This window comes from Cariama cristata, unplaced genomic scaffold (genome assembly GCF_000690535.1).
Source record: "Cariama cristata isolate BGI_N322 unplaced genomic scaffold, ASM69053v1 scaffold15494, whole genome shotgun sequence".
NCBI lineage: Eukaryota > Metazoa > Chordata > Aves > Cariamiformes > Cariamidae > Cariama > Cariama cristata.
The window spans coordinates 42535-55231 of NW_009611374.1; the positions used below are offsets into that span (position 1 = coordinate 42535).

A 12697-nucleotide genomic window follows, 5' to 3' on the forward strand; every position below is an offset into this window, starting at 1 on the left:
TGATGACTGCCTGGAGGACCTGCCAGTCCCTGCAAAGGGCAGCCAGCCCCGGCATCAGGAACTGCCCTGCCATTTCGATGAAGCTCGCCACCATGGTGATCATGAACCGGTGCCCAGGAGGACAGAGCTCTATCCCTGAAACACAGAGCACAAACGAATGCATTAGCTCCCCAACAGCAAAGGCACCCACAGAGCGTCTCTTTATGAAACTTCCAGGGAGTTAATGTCCTTCAAGACCCTTTGACCAAAGTTATGCACAATCACATAAATCTTGTTTCCTTCTGTTTTTAGGCTGCAAATACCCCAGCAGTTATAAAGAAGCCCATTAACAGCTGCCTGTGGCGCAAACATTGCAACTTCCATGCACCTATTGTATCTCCTGCAGAGCTGCTGTATCCTCATTGTCAGCTTTCCTGCAGGCTCTGCTTAGAGAAGCATTTTACCAAATTGCAAGATATTTTTTGAAGGGAACGTAGGGTAAAACACAATCCCAAGATTTTGGGTTGAGCCTTTTTACACTTCTTAGAGACACCGCCTGCCTTTCCAGTCAGTTTGCTGGGAGGCAGAAGAGCACAGCTCTCAGCAGGATACAGACTCCCAGCTCATACGGGATGCCACCTGTCCACAGTTTAACATACTACGACTCAGCCAGTTTCGAGCTGGATTTTGCTGACTGGGTTGTTTCTGGGTTTGCTTTTTGTTTTTGCAATAGCTAATCTTGATCAACTTTCAAATAAGCCAGCCTTCCATCTGTCTTATCCTGTCCTCCATACTTCCTTTGGCTTTGGGGCAATTTACTGCCCTCACTGGCATCATTGACTGTCTCAGCTGCCTTGTGACAAGTGAATTCAGTAGATAAAAAGTTTCCTTAAACCCTGAATTCTGGCTACCTTTATTCAGCTCTCAGAAACGAAGATTAATTTATCAGAATTACAGCTTTAAAAAAAATACAAAACCCACAACATAAAAATCACAGAAGATATAGCAGAAAAATTGGACTGCCTTGTGGAAATATATTCTAACAATTTTTTGCCAGTAAGACTGCAATAGAAGCCCCTATTTCATATTTCCCATTTGCCCGCATTCACTTCTACAGATTAATAATTAAGTACAATAAACCTGCCATAAATGTTGTGCAGTACTTATTGGAACGCTGATACAGAAATATAGGCTTGTAAACATTCATGATAAGTTGCTGTCAGCATTGTTGTTTTTCCTTGGGATGTTTCCTATGGTTGTTTTAAATTAGAATTTAACGGTTGTTAAAATAGCAATCGAAAAGCTATAAGATAATAGGGAGAGATGACAGCTGCTCCTTCATTCACACTCTCATCTGTAGCTTGTTCAGCATTTATCATTGTAACACAGATTTAAACTAGCTGACCAAGAACTGGCTTGTAGATCAAATGTAGGACTCAACACCACACATTTTTTCCTCCTCTTTCTTTTCAGCCAATGGCAAAAACTATTGATGGATTTTTGCCAATACAGAAGGAAAATGTATCTGTTGTGAGGCAGCCCAAATTTTCGTTAGCTTAACCACAAACACAGCAGCTTTGGAAAAGAAAAGGGGAAAAAAACCCAAACCTCAGACTCTCACATGCTGTAAAAGGCTTTTACATTTTAATTAGGAAAACAGGATTAAAAGACAGAGCTCCTTATGACATTAATATGGTTTCATTCTTACTAATGAAGTATCCGAAGCCTAAGTGATTTTTTTTTTATTCTACGCAAAGAGGTCACTTCTGTTTTATTTCTCTAATCTTCAAATATAAAGTGGTTCTGTTTGTTTTTCTAAACCTTAAAGTCACAGCTACTCACACTCCAATACTCCTTCATTAAGTACAGGGACGAGTTGCTATAGAAACGGGAAGTCTGCATTAGATATGTAAGGCTTTGGCATTTCAATTGCATTGCTTAGGTTAGTATCAGATTAAAAAAAAAAAAAAACAAACAAAAAAAAACACCAAGAGAAAACTTTTATATGAAGTCAGAAAGAAGTCTCCAAACAATAAAATAATATTTGAAGTCACTGGTGCATAGTACATAAGTACATATGCAGCAGCTATTCATTGTATAGAAAGGAAATAACTTCAGAGATTGTTTAGCATCTATTTTCTTCTCTGAATTATCACATGCTTATGATCAGTTTTTGCCCTTTCCTCTAAAAAAGCTGGAGAAGATAAAAAAATAATCCCTGCTGTAGCTGGGTGAGCATGACTTTCAAGTGACATCAGCAGGCGCTCTGTGTGTATGAAATATCACATCTCTGTTGAAATGTTCTACATATTCGGACAGCCTACCGACTTTCCAACATCTCTGGCATCAATTTTATATAATAAAAGATTCAGAACTGCAGTTTTTAGCAAGCATCTATCAGTCAACCTTTTCCCACCCCTGCCAGCAAAGCAAGCCACCCTCCCCAGCATCTAGAAAGGCACCTTGCACCCTGCTGGTGCTAACACCGGTGCCACGATGCACCCAGGCACGAGGCCTCTACAGCTGCAACAATTTCCACCCAGTTCACGTGATAGATATACAGATTCAGATGAAATCACTAGAAGACAAAGATCTGCTTTACCCATCTGTGGCAAATCCAGTGAGGAAGCTCCAGCTCCCCCACTCACTGAAAATGTTTCCACCTCAACTACTCTGTGGAGCATGGAGCAAACCCTTGTCGTACTACAAATCGCGGAAATTACCATTGATACAGAAAACTCCTGGATACATCCATTTTCTCTACTTGGAAAATTTTGTGTGGGCAAGGAGACAGGCATGGGAAGGATTCTGCTTCCTTGACCAGCATTTCTACTCTACTCAGCACAGTCAGAGCAGCAGATCCAACTCAGATGCCTAACTTCCACAAGTCCCAGGCAAGTGATCGTATGGGCAAGTTGAAACTTGTGCGCAAAGCAGTCCTGCGGTACTTGGGCAGTGAAATCAGACATGCCCAGGACACGTGGGACTGACTTTGTCATTGTCAACAGACACCCAGATATCACAAGTGCAGAAGCTGGACCCAGCCAACCCTGCGGCAGAACTGCTCCACATGCTGTAAGTACGACCCAGCCTGAGGGCAATTGTCTGACCTCAGGTGTGATGCAGTCCTGGGCACCACAGACATCACAGACATAAGCCACTGAACACACGAGGCTCATTGCACAGCAGATACCTCTGGCTGCGAAATGTGGAAACAAAGCACAGAAATCCTCCTTTGGGATTCTATCCTGTATGTCCTCCTGCTATGGAAATGACCAAATCCATGTTCAGCAGCCTCACAGCCTGCAAACCTGCCACAGGGATAGCTGGCGTGAGCTGTGTCCCTTCTTACAAGGGATTCAAGCATTTCTGGGGGTGTTTGATGCCTTCAAAGTAACCCCACTACTAATGTGCAGGATGCGCAGAGACACATTCTGACACAGAAGGAACAGTACTGGGGCCAGACATGTTACTCGTGAGTCTGCGTGCAGCCATTTGTATCCAAAGTATTAAAACTGGTGATGAACAAAGGCAGAGTAAAAGTGTGTGTGTGTATACGAGCGTATGCATGTGTGAGAGCAAGCGAGCAAACAAGCAGGCACCAGGACAGGCAGAGCAAGAGTTAAAGGAATGGCACGTGCCCATTGTGCCAATTGCACCCTACCTACCCACCCATGATTTCATTCAAATAACAAGAGGAGGAGGAACAACCCGACCTACAGATAAGGTATCAAGAAGATGAAGAACAAGATTGGAGTAATAAAATATCAAGACTACAGAGGGGAGGGGGAAAGAACTGATGTTCATTAAATTTGCCTGAAAATTACAAGAGATGCGAAAACAGAATGAAGCAAAAAATAGTAAACGTCACCGACTCCTAAAGGGTATGAAAAGCAACCCCAAACTGGTTTGTTGTTGCCTGCCAAGAACAACCTCAGGGACGTGATGAGGACATAGCAGCCACTGCTTCTTATCCTCTGCGTCACACAAGTGATTCTGGCCTGGCCATGCAGACACACACCTTGGTACTTGAGAGTGCACGGGTGTGAGAGCATGCATGAATGAAATCCATGACAGGATGAGTATGGTTGTGCAAATCTGCCTAGTAAGAGCCTTCGGGGGAAAAAAGTAAAAATCTCTTTGTCTTTCTATAAGGTCTCTCACTGACTTATTTAGAAATCTTGAGAGAAATCTTTCCAAATATTAACCACAGGAGTAAGCACCACAGCAGCTACATTGGCTGTTCCTAGTGACAAAGGCCAAGCTCAAGAAAAGGACTTTCAAACCAACATTCTTGGTATACTAAGAGGACACCACAATACCACGGTACACCACTGGAGTCAGATTGAATAAGATCACCTGAACAGGTTTTGCAATACTGAAATTACTTTTCATTAAATGGGATTTGTTTTTTGTCCCTCACTCCCTCCGTGTTCCCCCTGCGGCGCAGTCCTTTGGGACTCTTGTTAGAAAGAAGGGAAAACCTGACCAAGCCTTCACAGGGAAAAGCAGACTCATCCAGAGAGCACATGAAGCACTGGGAGGCCCTTCTGCAAATGCATCTGCGGTTTTGCCACAAAGGAGCTGCACATAAACATCAGCAAATTAATTCACTAGTTATATGGTACTTGAACCAGTGCATGCCATTTATGTTGCCTCATCTGGAAATAGATGTGCCTGGAAGAGCCCAGGGAGCTGAGCAGAAAGCAAGATGTTTCTGGAGGCAGGCTGTAGGTAGATGAGGTATGGCACATCTCAGACTAGCACATATCTTTGGAGTGTCTGCAGAAAGTCATTATTAGTGCTGAAAGGTTTTGCTTTTTTTTATAGTTTTGGGAAACCTAGAAATAGCTTGCAAAAGACAACAGGGCTCTAGATTGTTCCATGCCAAAATCAATTGTCCCTAATGGCTGACCAAAATGGCTGGGATTTATGGAAAAGGACAGGGCTTCATCACATACCTTGGTGTGGCTGGCAAAATTTAGGAAGATCCCAGCACCACTGAGAGTTCAGATAGGATGGCGGGGGGAGTTACAGTGCCCACTCCAAGCGGGACGAGGGCACTCTTCCCACCAGCACGCCCCACGGGCTGCACGGGACACACGGATGGGCCAGGAGGGCTCGTGGTTTGGCCATGCCAGCTGTGTGACTGCTAGCACTCAGACTTGCTGGGACGTGGGAGAGGAGGGAGCGAATGAAGAAACTCTGCAATGCCACGATGGCTCAGCCCCACCGCGTGCAGAGCTGCTCCCTTGTGCAGGAGGTGGCTGCCTCTGGGCATCAGCCCAGAAAGGCAGGATAAAACCACAGGTCAGACAACGGATTACCCACTGCAAATGCAATCAGCACTAGTGACAAGGGCCACATCGATTTTAGACGGGAAAGGGCGAGTTGCCTTTGCTAAGAGCTTCTTCTCTCCCTGGCACTGGGATGGACAAAGCCCTGGGCTGATATCCTTGACAAGAATTTTTCAGGGAATTTCAGAAAATTTTCAGAAAAAATCCAAAAAGAAGATGGGAAATTGAGTTAAAACTATCCAAGTATGCAGCAGCTTGACACCTGCAACGCTTCCCTCTCCCCTTTCCAGCTGGCTCTTCTCTCCCATTCTCTTCATCTGCAGTTGCAACAGTCTGTCTAGAGGAGATGGACATACGGACCGGAGACCAGGGAGGACTACAGTAACACTGGGTTAACATCAGCTCATGTTGCCATAGAGCATGGCCCTGCGAAGCCCACCTCCTCCAAACCCCACCAGGTGAGCTGTCATTGCCATGAAGGAATTAAGGGCCACATCCCATCCTTTCTCACTTGGTCTTACACTAGCGCACTGGTAACAAATAATCTGTTTCAGACTTCAGAAACCCTCTCATTTGTCTTCAAAGGTTGACATTTATTCTCATAAGATATTTGCACAAGGATGAACAGCAAATACTTTTATTTAAAGAAAAAAAAAGTAGTTGTAAGTCATTTGCAAATAATACATCAAGAGGAAAAAGAAGCTAAATCACACTGCTTGAACAACTCTCCTGCATTCACTCACTCATCTACAGTCCCAAAACACAAAGCAATTCTTGTGCCGCAGCCCAAGCGCTAGCTCCATCAGAAACCACAAGCTGACTGCTTTTTGTGCCTTTGCAGTTTTCTCTCCCTACCCAGTTTCAGTCTATGAGCCACCAAACTGTAATTATATAGGAGTATCCCTCGGAGAAAATGGCCAGGACAAAGCACCTGAAGTCTGGGCAACAGCATTCCCACTGAAAAAAATCCCCGAAGAGATAGTCTGATTCTAGATTCACATTCACAGCTTCATATTATATTAAAAAAAACCACAAACGATTTTTGACAGTTTCCCCCATATTACTATATACCCTACACTCTTAATTCCCTCTCCAAGGACCCCTCAAGATGTTCCCCTATCCCAAAGAGAAGGAAAACAAGCAGACTCAGATGAACAAGACCCATACGATCAGGTGAGCAGAAGAAAGCTCAGGCAACACAGTTTTAGGTATAAAATGCGGGACACCAGAAATTCCCAGTGGTGGCAGCATCCGAAACCACCAGTGCTATGTTTGCCTCTCAGCCCCAGCAGCTGCTCAGCTCAGTCAAGGGTAATGTGCAGGCTGTGGACCTAAGACAGGATTTTGTATTTGGACTCTGCTTTTCAACAGAGGACAAAAGGAAAGAAAAGAATGTCTCAGAGCTCTCAGTTTTCCAAGCTGTTCAGCACTTCCAGCATGTCCCACCACTGCCATGCTCCCCAAGCTGACCTTTTTGGAACGATGGGCTCCACCACCTCTGTCACAATGATCTTGAAGACTGCTGGGAGGTGATCCCGTCCCTGCTGCTGCTGTATTTCCCAATTCCCACCAAGCTCTCTCAAACCTCAGGACCTCTTCTTACTACAACACTCCATGGGATTTGCCCTCTGTTGTAATCAGGTCGTCTTGCTGGATATTCCTAGAATAACATAGCCCCCAACCTTGCTTGTGGCTAGCCAACCAGATAAAATTGCAGCAAAAACTATCAATAACTCCCAGATAAATCTTCAAGTTTGCAGCTGGTTGCTAGGGAGAGAAGTAAATAAATAAAGTCCAGCATATTTGCTTATATACTCAAATTTCCAGGTGGTAACTAACCACAAACTTCTAAGAGCTGCAAGCCCTACCCACAGGCTATGTACACTTCTCATCCCAATTAGCCTACTTCTGATTCGGTGCCAGCTGAAATGGCTCAGGTTAAGCCCGCACTCACTCCTGGCTGAGTTTAGACACAAAGCATGTTTTCTTGATCATCTTTGCTGTCACCAGAAGCAAGGGAGGAAGCATCATGTGTAAATACAGTTTATTAGAGAACAGCAAATGAAGCAGCGCGTGGAAGGAAAGGTTGTAAGGCACACTGCAGTGCATGGAAAACCGCCAACTGATGTAAACACAGGACAGAGACAGAATGGAAGGGAAGGAAAAATCTAATTTCCTCTCTGGAGAAATCCAATCCACTGCCAAGCAAAGAGAGCAGTAATAGACTGAACTTCCAATGGTCGAGTAAGAAAAATGGGATTATTTTCCTCCAACAGCACAGCAGGACAAAAGTTACTCTAAAATACATCTATGAAGTGACACAGGTGCTCCTTCAAAGGTACTTTTCTACATATTATAGGTTTGGTGAGGGGTTCTTTTAAACACACACTAGCCCACCATTTATATCTAATTAACAATTTTAACGTGTGTCCGTGCACTGACACAACCTGAGCTGATGGAGCCGTCAGGCTGTCTCCAGGGCAGGCAGCCAGCACGACACCTCCACAGATGTGCAGTGGCCCTCTTCATTTCTGACCTGGACAAGTATCTACTGGATGGAGCTATCAGATAGATAGATATCTAATCAGAATAGACATCTTTCTTACCAAAACTAGACCAGACATTCATTTTGTGTACAAGTACCAAAATAGTGTCAACATTGGTGCTAGACAAAATACTCTTTAGATACACTACTTAGCCTCTGCTGCTGTGAACACTACAACGTGCATAGAGAGGCATAGCACAAAAAAAGTAAACACGGCTACACCTTTCATCCAAAATCCAACCAAAACACAAGGTGCAACCTTCCCTCTCTTTACTTTCCACGTGCCTGACTCTCTCCTGTAAGGCACAAATGAGTAACATGCCAACCCAATTTCAAGCCTGGTATTGCTCAACTACGTCAGGATATTTCAGGAGCTCATTCTGTAGCTACCCACAGGTGGAGGGTTTGGACCACAGACAGAGCCAGCATAGGCTGGATGCAGGGCGTTCACTCACCCCTCATGAATGCAGTTGCAGGAGCTGGGGACCGCCTGGGTACGATGCACTTGCAGCTGAGCCCCTTCCCAGGGCCAGGCTTGCTCACAGCAGGGAGCTGGGGAGGGCAAGGGCAAACTCGGGTCCTCCAGGCACAGGAGACCCTCAGCAGAGGCTGCCCGACCGCTGCGTGGGATGCAGTGATGCCTGCGATCACGCTCTGGATCCAAGCTGGCTCCCAGGGAGCATCAGCGGCAGAGAAGGGAGCACACGTTGTTCCTCTGTTCATCCTGTAGTATCTATATTTACCGAGTTTTACATTACACAAGACAAACAACATCTTGCAAAACAGACAGCTGACTGTGTAAGAAACCTTTAACACACCATGCTGCCTGTCATTCACCAAGTAAGAAAAACAAAGAAATGTTAAATCACATTTGTGGTACTGCAGTTGCCATCTATCACAATTCCAGAGGAAAGCAGCAGCACCTCCACTGCTGCCATACAGCAGCTCCCAGCCAACACTGATTTTTTTGATGACAGTTCCTATCTGTGAATAACGGCATTATGAAACAAAAGGAGGAAGATGCCCCTGGAAACCTAAACAGCAGTGACAAAGAGCGTAAGGAACTGGCAGATACAGAACATACTAAATTCAGAATAAAGATGACTTAAATGCAATTTAAAAGTGATAAAAAATTGCCATGACATACATCCTCATATACGTTAACTGCTACCTATAAAAAAATTTCTCTTTCACCTCCAGTCTATAACTTCCTACCCCTCATTAAGAGACTCTCCAAATCCATATAAATATTTGTTTATTTTTGCACAAAACTGAGATTGCACAGAAATATATTGGATTCTTCCTGGTTTCAAAAAGGTGGCTTGCTTTAAAGGAAATGCGCAGCCGATCACAGGAATATTTTGCAAATCGAACACCTCTGCTGTTTACAACAGCTGGCCCCTTTTCTCTTGGCAGGATCTAAATCACAACCAGCATCTTTTTTGACAGGAATGAATGAGAGCAGCTGAAACAAAAAACACTGTGAGAAGTATCAGAGGAGCTCATTTTCTTTCATGCTTCACATGAAAGGGTTCTGCATCTGTATTTGTTAGCAAATTTTTAACAATATTGTAGCCACTTAAAATAGGAACAGAGAAGAAATTCAATAGCCGCAAATCTGCATGGCAGTCTCTTAATTAACCAAGTGGCAAATAATATTCCAGCAGCAGCTGTTTCTAAATCTCAGTTTCCAACCTCCAGATGGATGACGGTCCTCAAAAAGACGAGAACAAAGAAATAAGAGCCTAATACCTTGTTTCAGGTTTATTAAATGTTTCCCAGCTCGCTGAGGCAGCAGGGCAGCAAGGCGCAGCCCCTCTCTCCCCGAGCACTGATCCCACATGAGATACTCCTGCAAGCAGGAGCTTTTCACCATTACTGTCATGCTGCCGGATCAGTGAATAAATGCACTGAGCCCCAGAGCTGAACATATTCCCAGCGGAACTGCATATTGCTAACAAAAATTTGACACGGGAGTCTCAAGCTGTTTGCAGCCTAGCTTACCGAGCAGAAAAGACAAGCATGAAGGAAACCTTTAAATGGAGGGCCAAGAAAAGTACTTGGTGCTCCCTAGGTCTTAATAAAGCATGACCTTCCCTGCCCACCCTCCCTCGGACCGAAGGAGGATGGCTTGTCTGAAGCACTGCACACCAGAGGCGCAAGCCCAGGAAAGCATCTTGGTCCTTTAGCTTGTGTCAACTTAAGAACAAGCCCTCCGAATGCTTATACACACAGAGTCCAAGAAAACATTTGGGTGGTTGGTTATTAAAGTCTCATAAATACAGTTGTAAACCCATATACACATATATGTATAAACACACACACACATATATATGGACATGTGTGTATATGCGTGTATATATACAGATATATATATAACTGTAAAGGCAAAAGCCCGTAGTTCCTTTTCCTTCCCCGACCCCCTTCTGATGTCAAAAGCAATCACTGGAAATTTGAGTGATGCCCTGAAGAACCCCGTGCCATTTCAGAGATCCTGAATTGCTCAGGTGGCATCACCAGTGTCGGGGAGAGCCCGCAATACCACAGCGCTGGCTGAAAGCATGCACCAAAGGCTGGCAGAAATGGGGGTGATTTAATCAAGAACAATTAGTAAGCATCTTTGTGAAAAGCTGTCATACATTTCGCCCCTAGGGCACCCTTGTTTTTAAAGATTTATGCCAGACACTCTTGACAGATGTTTCATGAATGCTGTGAAAGGAGAACTGGGGAGATTCAGAGCCAATAACCTACTATATTTTGGGCACTTTTAGCAATGTGTGCATTTGGTGGAGAAGGAAGGGCTGCTCAAACGAAGGGGTGACTTTTGCATTAGCAGTCCTCTGTCTCCAGGATTCAGCATCAAGCCTGACACAGGTCTGGGGAAGGCAAAGGCAGGCAGATGATGAGAGGACCGTGGCAAACACTGCACGCAACCATTGCACCAGAATCAGCACAAGCAGGATGGCCCTGGTCAGGTCTCCTCTAATTTTGAACCTATGATGATACAAAAAGAAAAATGAGGCTGTGGTAGTATATAGGTGGTGAGAAAACTCCTTCTGATACAAAAGCAGCCAATGCACAGTTAGAAGAAGTACAGGTATTGTTTTTCTTCTTCCATTTCCCAATGAGCTTTTATTTTCCAAGTAACATTCCCATAAGGAAGGAAAAAAATATATTCTAGGAGAAAAAGAAAAGATCAGTGGAGACTACCTTTCGGTCAACTGGTTTTAAAGTGAAAAAGATATGACATCCAACCTTGGGAAAAAATCTGCTTCCTGAAGCTATTAAAATTATCATAATTTTCATTCAAAATTAAGTCTTAAGTTTTTAATTACAGACTTTTATTCTTTATATTAAATATATGAACTGTATGCTGTATAGGACATCTTCCACCACTCTGTGCACGAGGAGTGCTCTGTACAGTGGGCTCTGCTTGTGGCTGCTTTGTGGGCAGCTCTGCAAAAAACAGGATAATTCAATGAGTTCAAAGAGAGTGCAGAAAACTTGTCGAGGAAAGAGCATTCCCCTTCCAGCCCTCTTCAAACACACCTCTAGTTCAAGTCAAGGTTAACTCAGGAGGGCAGCACCTGTAGTTGCACGCACAGAGGTGAGCGCAGTGGAACACCCCTCAGGTGCTGCTGTCACATACGTAATTAAAACGATCTCATAATTACCAAAGCTTAAACATTCCTTGAATTTCTTCCTTGCTATCTTTACAAATATCATCTGTGGAAATTTTTTCCCCTGAAGTATCAGAATGCCTTCAATTGGTAAAACCTGACTTGAGAGTGAAGAACAATAAAAGGGCAACTGGCATTACAATGCACCAGCATCTCCTGTTTCCATGTAAATTGCTGTGCTAAGGATGATCATGCAATACCAAACCAGATCACCCAAAAACATCCACTAGTATTTGAAGTTTTCCCAGGATCATCCTTGAAAAATGTTTTTTTTTCAAGAGTATCTCACAGCCAAGATGAGTATGTAGCTTTACAAGGTTAAAATACCAATATATCCTGATAAAACTACGGTAAGAGCTAAATGTTTCTGCTGAATGGATGGAAAACATCCTATTGCTTTGCAATAACTTTGAAAAAGAGAAAGTTCACATTTCTTAATATCCTCCTCCCATGGAGGCTGGCAAGTAGGCTGGGAATACACCAGTCTCCCCGAGCAGAAGCCATCCTCCCGCAGGGGATGCTTGCTTTTCTCCAGTGAAAGACCTCTTTCAAGAAAACTCCTGCCACTTACAGAAGAGTTCAAAGATGGCAACACTTGCTGATTTGTTCCAAATAAAACTGGAACGAATTGCTGAGCTAATTAATAACACAACATTAAAAGGAAACCGAGCTCCTTGGAAAGAATCCAGCTGCAGTTCATGGAAGCGGATTTCACTTGTTCCGATTACATTAGTAAACTTTGTACACATCACAGCTACAGCTACAATTGTGCAGATACATGCTCGCACCCACCCCTTGGGAGACGAACGACTGTTAACCTTTTCTTATCAATTCCTAAGTATTTCTTTATGTGATTCTCTATGTTTCAAATTGCAGTTCCTATTAAGTGGTGCTTCACTGTACCTGTGATGGTGCAAAGTCAAAGACAAGACCTGTAGGTAGAGGTGATGCTGCACAGGAGGCCAGCTGGCAGAGCCTGGTGTAGACCTCACCTTGCCTAGGTAAGGCATGCTCTTAAGGTCAGAGGATTTTTGGGAGGTTATCTCTGTAGTAAGTTCTGCTACTTACTATGAAGATAAATGCACACAGCAAGCAGTTTCTCCATTACAATAATCATATTTTTGTTTGTGCAGCAATACTTAGATTGCTTATTGTATATAAATTACAACACAACTTTTACGCATTGCTTCGTATGT

The 12697-nt window shown here is 43.8% G+C and overlaps 1 protein-coding gene across 1 annotated transcript in view; it reads right to left on the reverse strand.

The window, feature by feature from the left end:
• LOC104160168 (solute carrier family 22 member 23-like) overlaps nucleotides 1-9706 on the reverse strand; it is a 42031-nt gene extending 32325 nt beyond the window's left edge. Inside the window, 2 exon segments of the mRNA XM_009698235.1 lie at nucleotides 1-135; nucleotides 9574-9706. The exon segment at nucleotides 1-135 is cut by the window's left edge and continues 17 nt beyond it. Coding sequence (XP_009696537.1) covers nucleotides 1-135; nucleotides 9574-9706 — 268 coding nt within the window.
• Between the last annotated feature and the right edge of the window lie 2991 nt (nucleotides 9707-12697).